Genomic DNA, 21,416 nt, shown 5'->3' on the forward strand with positions numbered 1-21,416 from the left:
TACTTAATTTTCTGTACACTGGAACCTCAATCCAAGGGTATGGAAACTGTGTAAAGACAGAATGAACATGCACTGTGTATGAGGCAAAGGTGCTGTTAAACAATAGAGCAAGGAAGCTCCCTGGTGGCTCTGTTGTGAGTGTGTGTAAGTTGAAGTCCTGCCAATTCCATATTCCATGCTGTATGAAATGAGGTTTCACCATAGCTTGGCTTTCTGATGGATACTTCAGTAAAGTGTGTTTATACTGTGCTGCTTGAGTGCATTCTTGTTCTCCTCCAGTGATAGCAGCTAAAGTTGTTGAACCACAACTGCACAGCAGTATCATCATATTTCACTTTGTACAAATCCTAACTGAAACTTTTGATTAGCTTATGAATTCCCTTAAGACTGCCTGATTCTCTTTTTCATCTTCATAACCATGTATCATTGCTATTGAAGTACAGTGCCCAATACTTTGTTTACTTGAGTTGAAACCTAGTTATTAGGCAATATTGAGAGAGAGCATATAAAGGAATAAACTTCCTTTATATTACTCTGTTATTACTTCCGTTAGCTTCCAAAAAACCTCATAGGAAAAAATTCTTCCATTGATGAGAAAAGAACAGCAGTGATGAGAACTGCCAAATGCGAGCATTACATAGCTATGGAAATACTCGGTCTCCAGATGGATTTGAGTATGCACATGCAAAACATTAATAAACACAGATTTTGATGGGCTTTGTCATATGGAAAGGACACTGGAAACTTTAATTTCTAACTGCTCTGTTTAGACTGAAAGGAACACAGAATTTAGAACAAGCATACAAGAAATGTAAATGAGTTTATATTTCTAGGCCTGCTATTAAAATGATAACCTATAAAATATAAACTGATTTTCAGTTTTTTGGTAGGGTCTCACTCTATAGTCCAGGCTGGCTTTGAACTTAGAATCTTTCTACCTCAGCTTTCCAGGCATGTCTTATGATACACTTACTATTCTGAAGGTTTTCCTCATATCCCTGGGATAGCTTCTCAGCACACATTGTCCCTTTCACATAAATAAAATACTTTGTATTTCTAGAGTGTTGATTTGTAGTCCTGGGTGGAATAGCCATCTTTCTCTTATCTCTACTCACCAAGCACATCTTCATTCTGAGGACCAGAAAAGATCTCTTCTGTTCTCTCACATAAGAAATCTCTTGGGCCTGATATAGCTGTCTCCTGAGAGGCTCTGACAGTACCCGACTAATACAGAAGTAGAGGCTCACAGCCATCCATTGGACTGAGCACAGGGTCCTCAATGAAGCAGCTAGAGAAAGGACCTAAGAAGCTGAAGGGTTTGCAGCCCCTTAGGACGAACAGCAATATGAACTAACCAGTACCCCCAGAGCTCCCAGGGACTAAAATACCAACCAAAGAGTACACATGGTGGGACTCATGGCTCCAGCTGCATATGTAGCAGAGGATGGCCAAGTTGGTAATCAATGGAAGGAGAGGCCCTTGGCCCTATGAAGGTTCTATGCCACAGTATAGGGGAATGCCAGGACCAGGAAGCGGGAGAGAGTGGGTTGGTGAGCAGGGAGATGGGGGAAGGAACAGGGGCTTGTTTTTATTTTTGTTTTTGTTTATTTTATTTTATTTTTTATTTTTTTTGGAGGGGAAACTGGGAAAGGAGATACTGTATGACATGTAAATAAAGAAAATATCTAAAAAGAAAGAAGGAAAGAAAGAAAGAAGGAAAGAAAGAAAGAAGAAAGAAAAGAAAGAAAGAAAGAAAGAAAGAAAAAGAAAGAAAGAAAGAAAGAAAGAAAGAAAGAAAGAAAGAAAGAAAGAAAGAAAGAAACCTCTTGGTACTTAGTGGTGGCTTAGGTTCTCACTCCTGCTGTATGTTGGCCCCTGGGGTGCTAGATATTCCTTGTCTGGGGAAGCTGCTTGGCTCCTTGTCTTTGGTGAGCTCTGCTGCTATGGATGAGAGCTAGCAGATGAGCTACTTTACCCAGTGACAGTCTTTCTTGTGTGTTGCCTCCAATAGCTACTATTCTTTAGTCACTGTTCCTTGCAGCTGCTTGTCCTGTAGAACTGTGCAGAAATCATGAATATAGATAGTACTTGGGGAAAGGATTTATGGGGGAAACAAAGATGAAGAAATTACAAATCTCTAAATTTTTTCATATAGTTTCTTTCCTATTTTTACTGTTTTTTCTTCCTTCAGTGCCGGGGCTCTAACCTAGGTCCTTGGCAAGTGCTCTGCCACTGAGCTACACCATCAGACCAAATTGCATGCTTTTAAGGTTATTCTAATATTTGGATTATTTTATTTTTCTAGACTTAAATCAACTTGTCACTTTAGAATTGGAAGGAAACAATCTCAGCGAAATCAATGTCAACCCTCTAGCTTTCAAATCTTTGAAGAGCCTATCGTATCTACGTCTGGGAAAAAACAAGTTTAGAATCATACCACAAGGTCTCCCAGCTTCTATTGAGGTGCTGATATCTTTCTTCTAACCTATGTTTTGTGAGACAGGATCTCACTAGGTAGGCCAAGCTGGCCTTGATCATGATTCTTCTGCTTCAACCTCCTGAACTATGTGAGCCATTACACTGTTCTTCTAACATTTTAAATGTATTACATATTACAGAAATATATAAGATAATTATATTGTTTTGTCTGTGTGTGTGAGAGAGAGAGAGGTGGGGAGAGAGATGAAGAGGGAGAGGGAGGGAGAGAAAGAGAAAGAGAGTGGAGGGGGAGGAATAGATGAGTACAGGCATGCACATACCACAAGGTATGTGTGAAAATCAGAGCACATTTGGAAGTTGGTTTTCTCTCTTCCACCACGGATTCTTGGGTTCAAAATCAGCCCACTGGATTTGTGTGGCAAGCATTTATTACCCACTAAGCTATCTTGCTGGCTCCAAAACAAATGTATATTAGAAAACTACTATACTATCTATTAAACTCAAAAAGTTCTTGCCCTATATACAAAATTAATTGTCATCTGAGGTAGTAGATGCACCTAAAATAAAAAATGGCAATGATGACCGTTCTTGGTGGAGAAGAGACTAAATTATCCTAAATCAGAACAAACAAGTTTAACTGCTTGTCCCCTGTCCTAGTTAGGGTTTTTGTTGCTGCAACAAAATACCATGACCAAAGCAACTTGGAAAGGAAAGGGTTTATTTTACTTACATATCCATAGCACTGTTCATTATTGGAGGATGTCAGGACAGGAACTCAAGCAGGACAGGAACATGGAAGCAGGAGCTGATGCAGAGGTCATGGAGGGGTGCTGCTTACTGGCTTGTTCTCATGGTTTGCTCAGTCTGTTTTCTTATAGAATCCAGGACCACCAGCCCAGGGATGGCACCACCCACAATGGGCTGGGCCCTCCCCTATCAGTCAAGTAGAAAAATGTCCTACAGGCTTGTCTCCAGGTTCCCTCCACTCAGATGATTTTAGTTTGTGTGAAACTGACATAAAGCTATCCAACCCATTCTCAATACAAAAGTTCTGAGTAAAACTTAATATTATTCTGACTTAATAGTAACAATATGGATGGACCTAAGAATTGCACCAGTAAACCCTGGACTATTTCAGGAACTCAGGCTTAGAAATTTTCATCAGTTCTACACAAAAACTGTACTGTGTCTAACTTCAGGCTCCAGACCTTGTTCTTGTTGCAAATATTCTGGAATCCCTAGTGGTTCTTACGAGTGCTCCCCTGTTCAGGTAGTATTCCACCAACAACTGTCAGTGCTTATTTCTTGAATTAGCAACATAAGGTTCAGAGTCTCTATATACTTGCAGGCCAAACTGGAACTCAGCTTTCCTTATTTGAACTTGTTTCTACCACATTCCATGTTCATCCCATAAGAATTATCTAGTCCTACTGACTCACAACAGAGGGCTAGCTACTATGCTTACATGCTCTCGCTTCTTCCTACGGCTAGATAAAGAGATAGCTCTGTAAGACTGGAATTTACCACTACTTGGCTTTATATCAGAATCATTTAGTTTCTGTTTTTAAAGAGAAACTTATTATCCTAGGCTGGGCTTGAACTCCTCGTCCTCCTGCTTCTACCTCCCAAGTGTTGAGATTACAGACATGTACCACTATGTCCTGCTTTATATGTTACTGGGGAATCAAACCTACTATAGCCTCAAGCCCTCATCTAAGTAATTAAGACATATACTCCTGGACCCATCCTTGACAAACTAATTCTGATGCTTTATCAGCAAGATCAGGCATCTAAGATTGTTTTTGAAACATACAAAATTTTTGGCTTAAATGGTACCTACCTGACAAGCTGAGTTTGATCCCTGAGACCCATATTGTGGAGACAACTGATATACGTTGTCTTCTGATCTCCATGTATGCATCTATTCACATACACATATGCACACAAAATATTTTGATACATGCAACTGGAAAAACACATCCATGTGCAACTTAAGTGATATATATATATATATATATATATATATATATATCTCAATATTCCCTTCTCCATGCCTGAACATCCCATCCTGGCTTCTGTCCCTCCAAAGGACCTATTTCCACCAACATTGGATGCTCTGGCATACAGTAAACAGCACAAGCTATTGTCTACAAAGCCTTCTAAAATCACTGCTGCAGGTTAGCCTTACATCAGGGCATATCTGTCACACCCAATCTTTGCTACAGTTTCAGAGTCTTCAGCATATGGATGAGTATTCCAGAACCTACTTAAATTTCCCTTCCTGGGATTTATTTAGGTTGGAGTTTGTACTTTAAAAGTCTTATGAAGTGATTCTGATATGCACTTGAGTTTGGAAATCTCTCAGATAATTCATACTTAATTACATAGGACAGTAAAAGCAAAAAGCTGAATGTTCCTTTATATATTTTAAACAAATGCCAAAATTGAGTTACAAAAAAAAACCATGATATGAATAAAGTTACATTTAATATATAAACCAATTCTACGTATGCATTCTAATTATAGCCAGAAAAACTTAGTAATTCAGAGGCTTTAGTAAAATGTTTTCTCTAATACCGGGATCTTGAAAGTAGCTAGGTACTAAAAAGTTAGTTCTAGCAGGTTGCATTCTTATCCAAACTAAGGTTCTTAATGACTTTTAATTTTATAAGTAAATAGACTATAAATCAAGTATAAAAATATGAACCTAAAATTATAAACATTATGGAATGGTGGGAACCTGGTCTGAAGCTGATGCTCAGCAAGTCCGGCCCCTCATGCGCCTTCCCTGGAACCTACAGTGAGTGTTACTCTTCCTACAGACCTGAGTTTCTCACTGGTGAATTGTGATTATTTCTACTCCCAATTTTCATCATTCTGTAGCTCAGGTGACATAATTAATGTAAGTTTTATAAGTCAGAAAATTTATAAAATTATATGTTATGCTGTATCATATGTTATAGCTAAATGCTAAGTTTATTTGAAGAGATGATGTACTTGGTAAAATGCTCACCGCACAGATAAGATCCAAGTTTGATTTCTCGCACTCATAAAAGGGGATGTGGCAGTGTGCACCTGTCTTCCTAGTATGAGGCAGGGAGACAGGGTGGGATGGTAAGAACTCCGGAGCTCCCAAGTTCAGCTAGCCTAGCTGAGTCAGTGGTCATTAGGTTCAGTAAGACACCCTGCCTCAAAAACTAAGGTGGAGAGTGCCTGAAGAGCTCATACCAACCCCTGTCCTCCACGTGCTCTTGCATGCATGTGCATGCACACCCCCACTCTCAAATATACATAAACATACAAATTAAAGTTATTTAATCCCATAATTGTGGTAGGTAGTACCTTTTATTTTGCTAGCTATAAAATTTGACAATTTAAAAGTATGAACTGACTTAAATAATACTAATAAGAATAGTCTATTTTAATTTTTGTGGAATTGGATACCACTGAATATAAACAGAAGAAAAATAATATTTTCTCTTATTTATAGGAGTTATACCTAGAAAATAATCAAATTGAAGAAATAACTGAAATTTGTTTCAATCATACCAGAAAGATAACTATGATTGTACTACGTTATAATAAAATAGAAGAAAGTCGGATTGCTCCTTTAGCATGGATAAATCAAGAGTAAGTATCTACCACAATTTAACTTTCTAAGCATCTTTTCCCATGGAACTTTCAGTCTTAATTTCAACATTTAGCTATCTCATTGAGTTTCTAAACCATTTATTACATAACTGGTATCATGACCACTATTCTCTGAGTGCTAAACTAGCAAGAACTGAGGGCTGATCCCAAGCAGTATCTACTTCACAGGTTGTCAGTTCAAACAGCATAATGTCCACATACAGAGAGAGTAAGTAGACAACTCTTTTCTTCATCATTAGATGGAAATGCCAGGCTTCAGAGATTAGGCCTGTCTTCCTAGACTACACTGCCTTCTTTGGCCCATACCATTTCTCAATCTTAAGAAGGCTTTGTTTGAGAATAGAGATACAAATTAGAATCCACCTTCATAGACAGGTATCAACAGCCTATTTGCAGTCTTTAGTTTTAGCAAAGGCTGCATGTCTGTGCAAAACTATACTCCCAAGTTAACCAACTTGGGAAATGGGTTGTTCAGAGAGATGGAAAGAGATTTGAAACCAACTGGAGGATGATGAATTCTTTCATGGGTAGAGGAATCTTTATTGAGTAAAACGGGCTGGGCAGAAGCCTTTGTAGACTCAAGGAAAGCTTCAGAAAAAAAGGATGGAGCTCACCACATTTCCAGGGACTTCCCAGTTCACGAACACTTTAGATCCCTCCATTTCACTCTAATCCCTTTATCTCACCCCAAGTCTTTGATCTACCAGATCATAAATCTAATAAGGATGAAAAATGAAGGCAACCCCCACTCTTATCCCAAATTTCATTACTGGAACCAAAGACTCCTGGATTTCATTTGATTCAACAATTTGAACTTTGTTTCTCAATTTCACAGAGGATCTGAGTTTTCCTACCTGGAGTCTGATACATAACCATAGCTAAGGAGCAGTGTGAATGCTGGTAAGAGCATGCGATTGAGAGACAGACAGAGCCAGGCTAACACAGAACCTAGTTCTGTTCAGGATCATCAGGATGGCCAGTCAGTCTCCAGGTTTTTGATCCTGTTCACTTTTCCTTTGTTGCAGAAATCTTGAATCTATCGACCTGTCCTATAACAAGCTCTACCACGTCCCCTCCTACCTACCCAGATCTCTTCTGCACCTTGTCCTAATTGGGAACCAAATTGATCGGATACCTGGCTATGTGTTTGGCCACATGGAGCCAGGCCTGGAGTACTTGTACATGTCATTTAACAGACTTTCTGATGATAGTGTGGACCTAGTCTCATTCTATGGAGCATATCATTCTCTGAGAGAATTATTTCTGGATCACAATGACTTCAAATCCATACCACCTGGAATACATGAAATGAAAGCACTGCATTTTCTGAGGCTGAACAACAATAAGATCCGGTAAATTTTAGATTTGTCAAGTATCAATTGAAATTTTGATTGATAAATAAAGACCCATGATATGAAACTTTTGATTTATTTTGAAGAGAAAAAATGGTTATAAAGAGTAATTAGAACTAAATAAAACAGACAATATTAGTAATTGCTTAAGTGGAACAATAGATACATGATGATTATGATGATTTCCACTTTCATATTAATTTTATAAATTTCCATAGTATTAAGTAGAATATTATTACACAATTTGTAGAGTCTTGGAAACAGACTCATTTAAGGCTGTAAAGCAATAAATAAGTCACTATACTGAAACCCCCATGTTATACAGAAAGTGACCTGCAGAACACACACGTTGCCTAAATATAGTTTTATGAAGTCAAATTCTGAAGGAATTTATTGGTTCAACTTCCTTCACGTTGGGGGACATGTTTGTGTATGTTTAATTATTACACATGTCTAGGCAGCATAGGCAACTAGAAGATTAATCTGTAAGAATCTGAGTCAAGTGTGGTGTTCATGCTTTTAATTCAAGCTATTGAGAGTTAAAGGTAACAGGATCAAGAGTTAAAGGCTAGGCTTGACTACACCTACTCAATAGGAGAGGTTCCTATTTCAAATCAACCATTAGAAGAACTCCCTCACTTTGCAGGCTGTGACGATGCTCCGTTAGAGCACTCCTGTAGCTTCATTTCTTACACTTGCCTCTACTGTCTCTACTGTCATGGCCATCCCACACCTTTTGAGGCCTGGCCTTACTTTAACCAGGCTGTCCAGGAACTCAAATGAGTAGTGAGTATGAACTCACTGCAACTCTTCATTAGGTTCTTGAGTACTGGAATTACCAATGTGAGTCACCATTCATGCCTAACTGCATTTTAAGAACTAAAACATTTTAAAGAATTAGCTTCTAAATTCTAAACTTAGATACTTGGACTGCTTATAATTTACATGTATATTTTTCTTTAGGAATATTCTTCCTGAACAAATCTGCAATGTTGAAGAGGATGAGGACTCAGCTCTCGAACATCTTCATCTTGAAAACAATTATATTAGAACTAGAGAGATATCATCCTATGCATTTTCATGCATAAGACTGTATTCAAGTATTGTTCTTAAACCACAACGCATCAAGTAATTTCAAGTTTCCCTCTGCCATTTATAAATTTTACCCAAGCATTAACAAAATTACATCTCTTTTATTGTGTGTGTCTGTATGTGTTTGTGCACATGAGTGCAGTGCCCTCAGTAACCAAAAGAGGGTGTTGGATGTCCTGGAGTGGGAGTTACAGGTGGTTCTGAGACAGGGTTTCTCTGTGTAGCCTTGACTGTCCTGGAACTCACTCTGTAGACCAGGCTGACCTCGAACTCAGAAATCCGCCTGCCTCTGCCTCCCAAGTGCTGGGATTAAAGGCATGTGCCACCACTGCCCAGCGAAGTACATGTTCTTAACTGCTTGATCCATGTCTCCAGTCCCCCAAACACCATTCTAATACTAATTTCTTGGTTTACATAATTTTACAGTGGTTATATATGCACATTGGTAATGGTAAGGAAAACTAGCAGAAGGGCATATAAAAATTCTACACTGTAAGTCTAGAATTAGGGTTTGTTTGTTTTTCGAGACAGGGTTTCTCTGTGTAGCCCTGGCTGTCCTAGAACTCACTCTGTAGACCAGGCTGGCCTGGAACTCAGAAATCCGCCTGCCTCTACCTCCCAAATGCTGGGATTAAAGGCGTGTGCCATCACTGCCCAGCTAGAATTAGTTTTTAAAGTTAAAATAAAGCCATTTCAAGACTGCTTTATTTCTTCAGCAAGATCAAAAGATTACAAAAAGTAAACTGGACATGGTGGCACATGCTTTTAATCCCAGCACTTGGGAGACAGAGGCCAGAGGATCTCTGTGAGTTTGAGGCCAACCTGGTCTATACAGTGAGATCCAGGACAGCCTGGACTATGTAAAGACCCTGTCTCAAAAAAAGACTATAAAAAGTAAGCACTCTTCTAAAAATACAAATTACTGTTAACTATAAGCTGACGTAAATGTAAATACAACTTATTGCTCCACTAGTTATTTAGTTAGCAAACATCTCTTTTGTCATAGTTGCTAAAATATACTTTTTATCAGTTTAATGAACAAAGTAGCATTCATTACACACTGACTTGTAATGATTTCTTTTAATGTAAATCTGATCTACCTATCTACCTATCTATCTATCTATCTACCTATCCATCTATCCATCTATCTATCTATCTATCTATCTATCTATCTATCTATCTATGATATAACTAGTAAGAGAGAGTCTTACTGTATAGCTCTGGTCTATCTATCTATCATCTATCTATGATATAACTAGTAAGATAGAGTCTTACTGTATAGCTCTGGTTGGCCTGGCACTTACCAGGTGATATAAAGACATGTGCAACTTTTGATCTCTGTATTGATATAAAATTTTATATGATACATAAACTGTTGATTTCTTTTATTAACTCTTAAATTTATGTTCTGAAGAAATACTAGTATCATAATTTAAGCTCTAGCTTTGTGCTCTACCTTAGTTTCTTTTCCTGTTACTGTGATTAAAAAAACCTCAATAAAAGCTAAACAAAGGGAGAAAAGGTTTATTTTGTTGCAAAGATTAGGGGTACAGTCCATCATGGGGCAGGGAAGTCAAGGGAAGGGAGACTGAAATAGCTGGTCACATTGTGTTTAAAATCAGGAACTAGAGTCAATGATTGCTTGTGCTCAGGTCAAAGGGAACTCAGGTTCAGTGAGATGAGCCAATGGAATTATTTAATGCAACAGTGAAAAGCTATTAAATAATTTACTTTGTATTCACACACTTTATTTTCAAATGGGGTCTCACTCTGTGGCTCAGGTTGCCTTGGAACTCATTATGGTCCTTCTGAATTTCTGCTTCCCAAGTGTTAGGATTACATGTATGCATCACCTGTCAATCTTACTGTGACTTTCTTCAGCTGCATTATGATGCCACTTCAGAGAGCAAATGTCAAACATAACTGAGAAGTTGTCTCCTCTCTGGTAGGAGTGTAAGCAGAAAATCAAGGACCAGGCAAGAACTGTCAGTCTACTAAACAGGGTGATGAAAAGAGCATACCAGCCTAGGCGGCCCGTCAGGGCCTGAGAGTGCTCAGGGAATATGTGACCATAGTCAGCAGCCTGCACAGAAAGGGCGGCATATGCAGCAGCAGATACAGATGCACTGTGGCCTGACCTGCACACTTCCCCAACTGTGTTAAGGTGCAGAATCACTTATAAAGCTAAAAGTCAGAATGACAGTTGGAACTTTGCCCTGAATTTGGATGATTCATTTATTTCAACTGTTTTTATACTTTTGTGAACATTTTCAGCATGGAACCTGTTCAGTCTTGAAATTTCATCATGTTCTGAATGGGATGTTTTAATAGAAATAGTGATAAATGTCCTTACAGCAAACCCTCTTCTTAATAACAAACAGATGTTCAGTCTGGCCTCATAAATCTGCTGTAATCACTAGCACATATGTACACAAAGGAAGCTTAGAATAACCATGGTTGGGAAAACATTAATGTCACATCTTGACAATGCACAAATGTACAAGGAATGCTTTCTGTATTTTTAATTTTGAGATTTAGCTTATTGTACATGACTATTTTAAAAACACTAAGGTCTGATCTAGTGGAAAACATATATAGCCTTGTGTCTTAAAGAAGGACCTAAAATATTATGATTTGAATAGATTAAGTGGATAATATCACACAAGGCTCATGGGGGATCGAGGTCACTGATAAGGCTGTGAGCAGTGCCATTTGTGAGAGAATAGGTTGAACCTGGCTTGTAGTACAAGCAAGAGATGGGAGGAGAGAAAGTTGGGAAGTCACAGGGTAGGTGGATGCATGGATGGGTGAGGACACATGCTTTCAGAGTCAGCACACCCTCATCTCAAGACACAGGAGAAGCAGCCAAGCTCACCATCAGTCTCTATGACGTAAGCCTCTGTCTTTCCAAAGCCAGCTTCCAGGCACAGGAAGACCAGTACCTAAACCCTGACTATTCAGGAAGCTTCTTCCAGGACTTCATGTTAACATAACAACTAAGGTCAGATCTGGGTGTATTAATTATGTATAATTCACCACCTGGTATTTCTGGTGAGGTATGATGTTTGCGTGTATGTGTGCCGCATGAGAACTAGTTAGAAAGGTATATTGTGCTTTTTCAAAAGGACTATAAAATTCAGGAGAAAATAAAGAATTCATCTCTTGAACCCTTGCATGATATGCATATTAGGCAATAAAAACAGGCACTGACTAAACAAAGAATTTTGTCTTCCTGGTCTCTGCCCAGTGCAAAATGGATCAATTCATTGGTCATCCAAAGTTAACACAAGGCTGGGCACACGCCTTTAATCCTAGCACTTGGGAGACAGAGGCAGGTGGATTTCTGAGTTCGAGGCCAGCCTGGTCTACAGAGTGAGTTCCAGGACAGCCAAGGCTATACAGAGAAACCCTGTCTCAAAACAAAACAAAACAAAACAAAGTTAACACAAATACTAACCCTCTCAAAAAAAAAAAAAAAAAAAAAAAAAAAAAAAAGCAAACCACCAACAACAAGAACAAAACAGAAAAGAATCTGAAGAAAAAGTAAGCATTTTCAAAAGAAATATAAGAAATTAAATAGAAAAAATTTTTCACAGGGTCATAAAGTTAATCAGAAATAAATTTTCTTACTAATCTTTCCTAACCAAGACATGAGAAAAACAAAGAGTATTTTTAACTTTGCGTGGATGTGTGGGAATGTGCACAGGTGTGCAGGTGCCCACAGAGGGCAGAGCATCAAATTCTTCTAGAGGTGGCTTAAAGGTTGTTGTGAGCTGCTCGATGTGGGTGCTGGGAACTTAACTGTGCCCTCTGAACCGCACACAACTTAACGGCTAAAGTAGTGTTCCAACTCAGATTGTGCTCTTTAAACAATTAAATCGTGTTTTGACAACTGGAAATACTTAGTATTCAATATGGTTGTTCTGCATCACGGCCCTTTCAAAACTGTCATTTAAACATACCATGAATTACTGTTTCCAAGCTGATGATTTAATGAAATACTCAAATTCTGCAGTTTAAGGGAAAGCTCAAAGGGCAGTGTACCCTATATTGTATCAGTTCTATCCTTTCCTCTTATTTAGAGGAAGAGTAAAATTTTCCTCAGAGAAGAATTTATAAACAGAGATGACTGAACTACTTAATTCTTTGTTTATGTTTGCATATCAGTTTGGATCACTGATTGATTCTAAAAAATTTAAAAAATACTAAAGAACTCACTAAAAGAAATGTCATCTCTAATCTAAAACCAGACAATCATTAGATGCCCCTAAACTCTAGATTCTGTGAAACGTTGAGATTTATCTCCAGTACTTAAAAGAACAAAACTGACCATGGTAACTGGGCACTGAAGTCAGCACTAGTGCAGACCTGGTATAACACTTAGACCCGCCTTCCACTGTCCTCATTCACAAAACTGGGAAAAACCTGTGTCCCACAGGGGATGGATGGACAATTAAAAGAACACACATGGCATGCACTCTCTGATAAGTGGGTATTAGCCCAAAAGCTTGGAATACCCAAGATACAATTCACAGACCACATGAAGCTCAAGAAAAAGGAAGACCAAAGTGTGGGTGCTTTGGTCCTTCTTAGAAGGGGTAACAAAACACTCACAGGAGCAAATACAGAGATGATGTGTGGAGCAGAGTCTGAAGGAAAGGTCATCCAGAGACTGTCCCACCTGGAGATCCATCCCATATACAACCACCAAACTCAGACACTATTGTGGATGCCAACAAGTACTTGCTGACAGGAGCCTGAAATAGCTGTCTCCTGAGAGGCTCTGACAGAGCCTGACATTTACAGAGGCAGATGCTCACAGCCAACCATTGAACTAATCATGGGGTCCCCAATGGAGGAGTTAGAGAAAGGACTGAAGGAGCTGAAGGGTTTGGAACTCCATAGGAAGAAGAACAACCAACCAGAACTCCCAGAGCTCCCAGGGACTAAACCACCAACCAAGGAGTACACACGGCTCCAGCCACACATGTAGCAGAGGATGGCCTTGTTGGGCAACAATGGGAGGAGAGGTCCTTGGTCCCTTGAAGCCTCGAAGTGTAGGGGGATGCAAGGGTGGGAAGGCTGTAGTGGGTGGGTGGGTGGGGACACACCCTCATAAAAACAGGGGTAGAGGGAGGGGAAAGGAGGTTTCTTTCGGGGGTAGAAATCGGCAAAGGGGATACTATTTGAAATGTAAATAAATAAAATATGCAATAAAAAAGAAACTTAAAAAATAAATAAAAATATAATTTAAAAAAAGCGAGTCTAGGGCTGAGTCTAGGACTGACTTGTCAAAGTGTGTATCAATGTCTTCATCTAGAGACATCTGCAAACAGGGACACCAGGAATTAAATGAATTGCTCAGTTGCCAAGCCTTTTGTATGGTAGATATTGCTATCTAAAGTAGCATTTCACTGATAAACAGTGGAGAGAGGACAGGCCAAGGACACTAGGGCAGTACTCTGCACACTGCTTTGTACTTGGCCAGAGAGTAAATTACTGAGGCTTCTTGGCTAGCCAGGAAGGCTTGTATAGGGAACCTAGTCATGCCAGCAGCTATGCCATGCCAAACCATGGCTCTCCTGAAGAGCCGGTGGGAAATCAACAACAAAACTCAAGTGTGACCATCTTTTCACTGGCCATAGCATGTTTGCATTCATTACTAAGGACTGTGAACTATGGTGTAGAACAACCCTGCTCTGGACTCCAGGCTTTTAGAGAACATTAAGTGTAATCGTTAAATTCAGAATCAAAACAAACAAACAGACAGACAGACAGGTGGCTCAGTGGTTAAGAACATTTGTTGTTCTTGCAAAGGACTCCAGCTTAGTTCCCAGCACCTACACGATGGTTCACAACCATCTGTAACTCTAATTTTGGGAAATAGAAATGCTCTCTTCTGATCTCTGTGGGCACTGCATGTGGTGCACTTATATACATGCATGCAGGCAGAACACTCATGCACGCACACACATACACACACACACATACACACACACACACAAATAAACCTAAAAATTAAAAAGAAAAAACAAACAAACAAACAAACTGACCCAGGCTGGAGAAATGCCTCAGTGGGAAGAGCACTTGCTGCTTTTCCAGAGAACTCACATTTAGTTCCCAGCACACTCACTGGGCACTTTGCAAAACACATGTAACGCCAATTCCAAAGAATCTGATATCTTCTTCTGGCTGTCTTGGGCATACAAATATACTAAAGGCAGATACACAATAAATAAGCAAACAACCAAACAAATATATCCTCAAAATAACAACCACAAAAATTCACCAGGTTTGGAGTAGTGACATTTGTCTGTAATCCCTGTACTCAGAAGAGTAAGGCACGATGATTATTCAAGTTTTAGGCCAGCTTGGGCTACATACATAGTAAATTATGCATCAGTCTGGGCCATGAGCAAACAAACCAAATTGATGATAAGAAAGGAAATTAAATTTGACCTGTAAGCATGAGTCACTTTGGATGCTTGCAATATCCAAGTGTAAAAACTTTAACACAACAAAACCCTGTATATTACTCATAACAGCCAACCAAACTAGAAGTGATAAGCCTGCACAGTAGACAGACTCCTCCCTTAGAAATGATATCTGAGTCCCTACTACACTCTGCATAGAGAGCTCAGGCCTCTCTAGTATACAGCAATGTTGGAGTAGAATATTCCATGGCAAGTTTGTCCTTTTGTATTTTATTTATGGATCTATGACTATTAGTTCTAATTGACCTCACCTAACTGAACCAGACCGAGGTGATAAATGATCAATATATAGTGTTTACAAGTTTCAAAGACCTAATAAAAATTTCACATATACAACACTGAAAGCTAATATTTATGTCCTGCACTCCAAAATGCTTTCAGATAAAAGAAAGTCTACTACATACTGTAGTTTGTGGAATGCAAGTTTGAGTCTATGTGCAGAGTCCTTGACATATTACTCACATGCTCATGCTTCAGCGTACTGAAGAAGAACTTCTGAAAATGAGATCCCTGCTGGAATTCTGTCTATCATATGCTGTCATTTGTAAAGGAACAAATGTTTTAACTTGGTAAGTATATCTGCATGATTACAAAGACTAAAAAATAATATGACTACACTTACTTTCAAGTTTTGCTTCCTTTTAAACATATAAATGAATAGAGTATAAACTTACATACTAGCTTATTTTTTCCTTTGCATAAAATGTGAAGAATGTGAACCCTACACCAGGGAAAGCAGAGCTGTCTTAAAAATAACATGTGATTATACTAAATGAGTATTAGTTTGGAAGAGAGAAGGAATACATCATGTTATTAAAATGTTCTGATTTGTTTCTAAGTAACAATCTCTGTGGTCAAATAAACTTGCATCAAGCCATCAGTGGATATAAGCAAGTCTTTTTGTAAGCTGTGATTAGCTAGAGTTTCACTGTTTCATATAAACTGGAACATTCAGAAGTACCAAATTTGCATGTGAACTGTGGAAACTAACCCAAATAGTATTCCAACACCCCAAAGAAAATAAATGGATTCTAAATTGGAAGTCTATTAGAGGGCATCCCTTAGGGACTATGACAAAAGCTACTTTGCACATGTCTAAGTATTTATAAAATAGGGCTGGAGAGATGATTCAGTCAGTAAACAGCTTGCCATACAAATATGGTGACCCCAGTATCCATGAAAAAAGCCAGACCTAGTGTGGTGTGTGCTTGTAATCTTGACACTGAGAAGGTGGAAACATGGATCCCAAGATTTACTGGCCAGACACATAAAAGGTTCTGTCTTAAAGCACAAGGTGGATGGCAACAGTGGAATGACACTTGAGGGCGACCTTGGGTCTCTGCATGCATCCACATACATATACACATATTCTTGCATGCACCTGCATACTTATGTTCACATGCCTACACATGCACATCCACAAATAGACTTATAAAACATCAGCACAGGGGCTGGAGCGTTGGCTCAGTGGTTAGGAGCACTGACTGCTCTTCCGAAGGTTCTGAGTTCAAGTCCCAGCAACCACATGGAAGCTCACAACCATCACAGTATACTATAATAAATAAATAAAACTTTAAAAAAACCATCAGCACAAACCCCACATGGATTTATATATGCAAGTTGAGAAACCATGCCTAGAACTGGAGAGATGGAGCAGTGGTGAAGAGCACAGACTGTTCTTACACAGGAATTAGGTTCAGTTCCCAGCATCCATGTGGCAGCTTACAACCATCTGTAATTCCAGTTCCAGGGATTTGGTCTCTGCAGGCATCATGTACACACATGATGCACATTCATATATAAATAAAGAAAAAAACCAAACCAATTAAATACATAAAATAAAAAGAAATCTTAAAAGAAAAAGAAAAGAAAGCTTGTCTAGAGTAACAACTATATTAAGACTATTTTACTACAATAAAAATAAACCAAAGGGTTATAATTAGGACAAACTGGTTCATCTTGCCCAACATTAAACATTTATTTATTCTATTTATTAACAGTTTCAAGGCCACGGGAAAGTCCAGAGAGTAATACACTATGCAGTTATATGCTCTCCACTTACACATACTAATTTATACTTCATTAATGCATTTAATCGTCTCGCTTCCATATCTGTAATTATCCATCTACTCACTGTGTCTTTTGTTTTGTTTTGTTTGGTTTGGTTTGGTTTTTCGAGACAGGTTTTCTCTGTGTAGCCCTGGCTGTCCTGGAACTCACTCTGTAATCCAGGCTGACCTCGAACTCAGAAATACCCACTGTGTTTAAATCTCTATCTCTATCCATTCATCTACTACTCAGGGATGAATATGAGCCTTCTGAATATATTCTAACATTCACCTCCAATACTTCAGTATGAGTAATATAAGAACAAGACTTCCCTTTTTTTTAAAGAAATAATTCTATTATTATTATTATTATTATTATTATTATTATTATTATTATTATTATATGTAAGTACACTACAGCTGTCTTTAAACACACCAGAAGAGGGTGTGGTTATGAGCTATTATGGATGGTTGTGAGCTACCATGTGGTTGCTGGTTTTTGAACTCAGGACCTTTGGAAGAACAGTCAGTGCTCTTAAATGCTGAGTCATCTCACTAGCCCAGAAAAAGATTTCCTAACAACTGGGTCAATTATTATTTTTATATAATTAATTTCAAAAAGTAATTGAGCATTGATTCAATGTTGTCAAAGCATATCCCATATTCAGTTGTTCCAATGGTTCTACATTGCAGTGTATGAGGTGTAGGACCTAAATGAAGCTCATAGGCCTTTTATTAAGGCATGCTATTCCTTCCAGTGGAAAATAGCATTTGGAAACACAGACCTGGAAACTCACTGCTCTCAGGTCCTCTCAAAGGAACGTGCTAGGAGATTTATGTATACTCCTACTGTTTCTTGTATTGATTTCTCAAAGCAAAAACACATTTGAAGACTGCAGCATTTACTTTTTTGTTGTTGCGATAAAACACCATGACCCAGGAAACTGAAAGAAGGATTTACTTTGGCTTTTGGTTCCAGAGGGATAGAAGTTCATCCCACCTGGGATTCAGGGCAGCAGCATGGGAAGGAAATGGAAATGGCAACTGGAGAAGAAGCTGAGAGCTCACATTCTCAACTACAGGCATGACTAGGAGAGCAAACATGACATGGGAAGAAGCTTATAAACACTGAAAGCCTGCACCAAGAGGCCTATTTCCTCCATCAAGGCTCTGCCTACTAAGGGCTCCACAACCTCCAAAAAGTGCCAAGCAAATCACGTTTTCGAATATCAGAGCCTATTGGAAATACTTCTCATTCAAACCACCAGAGGCATTTAACAGTACTTCATGTCCATACACTATATTAAGCTACATTGTACTACATAAACTATTTATTACTCATTAATTCAGCTAGACTCATGTTAAGTGACAAATGATTAGCAATAATTCTTTCAGAACTTGCAACCTCAAGCAAGGGAACTAGAGTGAGTTCTGCCCTATCAACTGTCACTGCAGCAGTGAACCCATGAAAGGCCAGGGCAGCAGAGGAGAGGAGCTACCTGCTATAAACGTTCTGCCAACCAGGACTTCAGGTTGGGTTTTTAAGATATGCTGAAAATTTGGACTAAGCTGAAAGATTTCATATGCTCTAAATCCAGCTGCAGACAAATGCTGCTTCTAGTTCCTGCTTTATAGTTACAAATTCCTGATCAATGTGCCTTATCTCCCATAAGAAACATACAACACATAAAATCTGAACCTTCACAGAAGTTTTTGTAGATATCCACTAAATGCAAAACCCTAGGCTATTAGTCAAACAAGGTAGTACAAGCCGAGTACAAATCTGGGCACTTTAGAAGTTAAGAAAGGAGAACCACAAGTTCTAGGGCAATCTGAGCTACTTAGAGAGATCATGTATGTATTCTGTGATTCAGTGCTCCTGGACAATTTTTTTTTGTTTATGTTTTTTGTTTGTTTGTTTGTTTTTCAAGATAGGTTTTCTCTATGTAGCTCTGGCTGTCCTCTAGGTCAGAGATCCACTTACCTCTGCCTCCTGAGTGCTGGGATTAAATATCTATACCATTATGCCCAATATCTTTGGACATTAAGATATATGCCATACATCCTTGCAGCCTTCAACCAACTGTGAGGTCCCTGGATCTCACCTCATCTTCATCCTTAGTACTATAGTCTTTCCCAATTCACTCAGATGATGAAAGAGTGCTAGAAAACAAAACACCAAGTGCTGGCAGGCAACTGGGTGTGCCCACAGCTCACCTACGATGCCACAGCTTTGACAGCATTTATTTACTCACAAGACAGTTTCTCAGGCCTTCCCTTATTTTAATTTGTATTATGGACTTGATCTTTGCTGTCCACATCTACACCAGAAGGACTAGGTGTCATCTTAGAAAGAAATCATATGTGAGTACAGTATTAGTTATTTATTTTTATTTTCATAGTATATAGGGTAAAATAAAAAATGAATTACAATTTTTATATTTTTAAAACAGTCAAAATTTCTGTTCATAAAGTAAAAAGAATATTACTTTTAAGTTTAGTAATTTATATCATTTGTAACATAATATAACCACAACTTCTAAAGATGCTGTTCTAATTTAACTAGTTCTTCAATGTTTAGAGCAAAACACAACAGAAAGGTAGGGGAAAATCACCAAAATTGTAGAAAAGCAAAAGAATTGTGTTCTCCATAGACCTATGGGTCAAATTCAAAGGTGATTTTTCTCAGAATGCAGGAGAAAATATACAGCTTTCTATGCTGACTTGGGGAAGGAGAGCTTGCTCCTCAGATCACCTTGCTGTACCCTGGGAAAAGTTAAGATACAGCAATTCTCATCTAATTAAAATGCATACATATAATTCTCAAATAATAAAATTTAAAAATGTTCATAGCAATACTTAATAATTAACTCTGTTGAACATGTTAATAATACGTGGCACATTCCTACAATGTTTACAGTAGTGAGATGAACTATCGCTAACCACAGTGACACAGGTGACTTTCAAAACTATAATGTTGAACGAAGAAAGACAGACACATGAAGAATGTAGACATAGGTGACTTTCAAAACCATACTGTTGGATAAAAAAAGATAGATACATGAAGAATGTATTATGTGACTGCATGTGAACAAAGTTCAAAAATAAGCTATGATGCTAAAATTATCTTTGTTGGGGAAGATGAGAGGAGATTCAGATTTCTTGATCAAGAATTAGGATTCATTGAGCTGTTCCATTTAGTATGTTTACCTTTTTTGGTATGTTTTAATAAAATATTAAAATACAAAACAAGTCATTGGGTAGGACAAACTGAATTTCACTCATGACCTTCCTTTTTATGCCTATGCACTGATAGAATTCAGGCAGAGGTTGACTGTTCTGGGTACAAGGATTAATAAACTATAGTTCATACTTTTATCCTGTTCCCAATCCATCAAGTTAACAGATACATTTACAACTAAAACACAAGTGCATAACAGTATAAGCATCTAATTCCAAATAAGATGTTGCTGAGAGGGCTGCAGCTCACTTGAGATGCAGATAATGGGGTATCTAGGAGTGCTGAGCTGCCTGTGACATCAGACTTGAGGTTAAAAGATGAATTTTTTACATAAGGGAGGAGAGGATGAACCCCTAATTAAGCTTCCCTGACACGTGTGAGACACACATTTTCTATGGTTGTAACTGTCTCGATTCTGTGCCATTTCTCTGCAGAGTGGGAACAACAGACAATCCTTTCTGATAGGAGAGACTAGGTTTCTGCTAATTCATTAGATTATTTTCTGTAAACAGGCTGTTCACAAATCATCAGGTGGTTGGCCAGAAGCACCTGTATCAACCGAGTATCTCCCCTTAGGGTCAATAAAACACCTTTTCTTACAGGATTGTGTGCTTCAAGGATGTGGGGCTGGGTAATCTCTTGGAGTGGAAAGGAGGGAAATGACTTTCTTCTCAGAGGATGGCATCTCTTGAACGCCAGGGCAAAGGAAAAGGTGGAGTTACCTGACTGCTCAGCTAGCTATACCCCAGCAGATGCAGGCCCAGGGCGAGTTTGCAGGGCCTGGTTTGCAGTTCCCAAAGATGCCTATTGCGGGGTTAAAAGCTAAAAAAAAAGTCTTGAGACATCTGCTGAACATAAAAGCTTTAATCATTATGAGAAAACAAAGTCATGGCTACTTAGGTACATGTAGACTTTGGGTAAACACATAATATGGGTGTTCTTTACTAAGATTGATAAATGTTTTATTAGTCTATAAACAGTAAATGATTTTTAAAATTAATTTATAGGTATTCATTCACGTTAGAATTTCATAAAGTATTCTCAAATCATGTATTTCTACAGTGACTACAGTTTCAATGGCCAGTTGCCATGAATTATT

General features: G+C 38.4%; 2 protein-coding genes across 2 annotated transcripts in view; one reads left to right on the forward strand and one right to left on the reverse strand.

The window, feature by feature from the left end:
• Ecm2 (extracellular matrix protein 2) overlaps positions 1-8,630 on the forward strand; it is a 33,134-nt gene extending 24,504 nt beyond the window's left edge. The window contains exons 8-11 of the mRNA XM_031358262.1: positions 2,306-2,463; positions 5,930-6,069; positions 7,116-7,442; positions 8,406-8,630. Of these exons, the coding sequence (XP_031214122.1) occupies positions 2,306-2,463; positions 5,930-6,069; positions 7,116-7,442; positions 8,406-8,574 (794 nt within the window). The 3' untranslated portion in view covers positions 8,575-8,630. The remainder of the gene's footprint in view (positions 1-2,305; positions 2,464-5,929; positions 6,070-7,115; positions 7,443-8,405) is intronic.
• Cenpp (centromere protein P) overlaps positions 1-21,416 on the reverse strand; it is a 201,543-nt gene that overhangs the window by 69,813 nt on the left and 110,314 nt on the right. The window lies entirely within an intron of this gene.

This window comes from Mastomys coucha, unplaced genomic scaffold (genome assembly GCF_008632895.1).
Source record: "Mastomys coucha isolate ucsf_1 unplaced genomic scaffold, UCSF_Mcou_1 pScaffold7, whole genome shotgun sequence".
NCBI classification, from domain to species: Eukaryota; Metazoa; Chordata; class Mammalia; order Rodentia; family Muridae; genus Mastomys; species Mastomys coucha.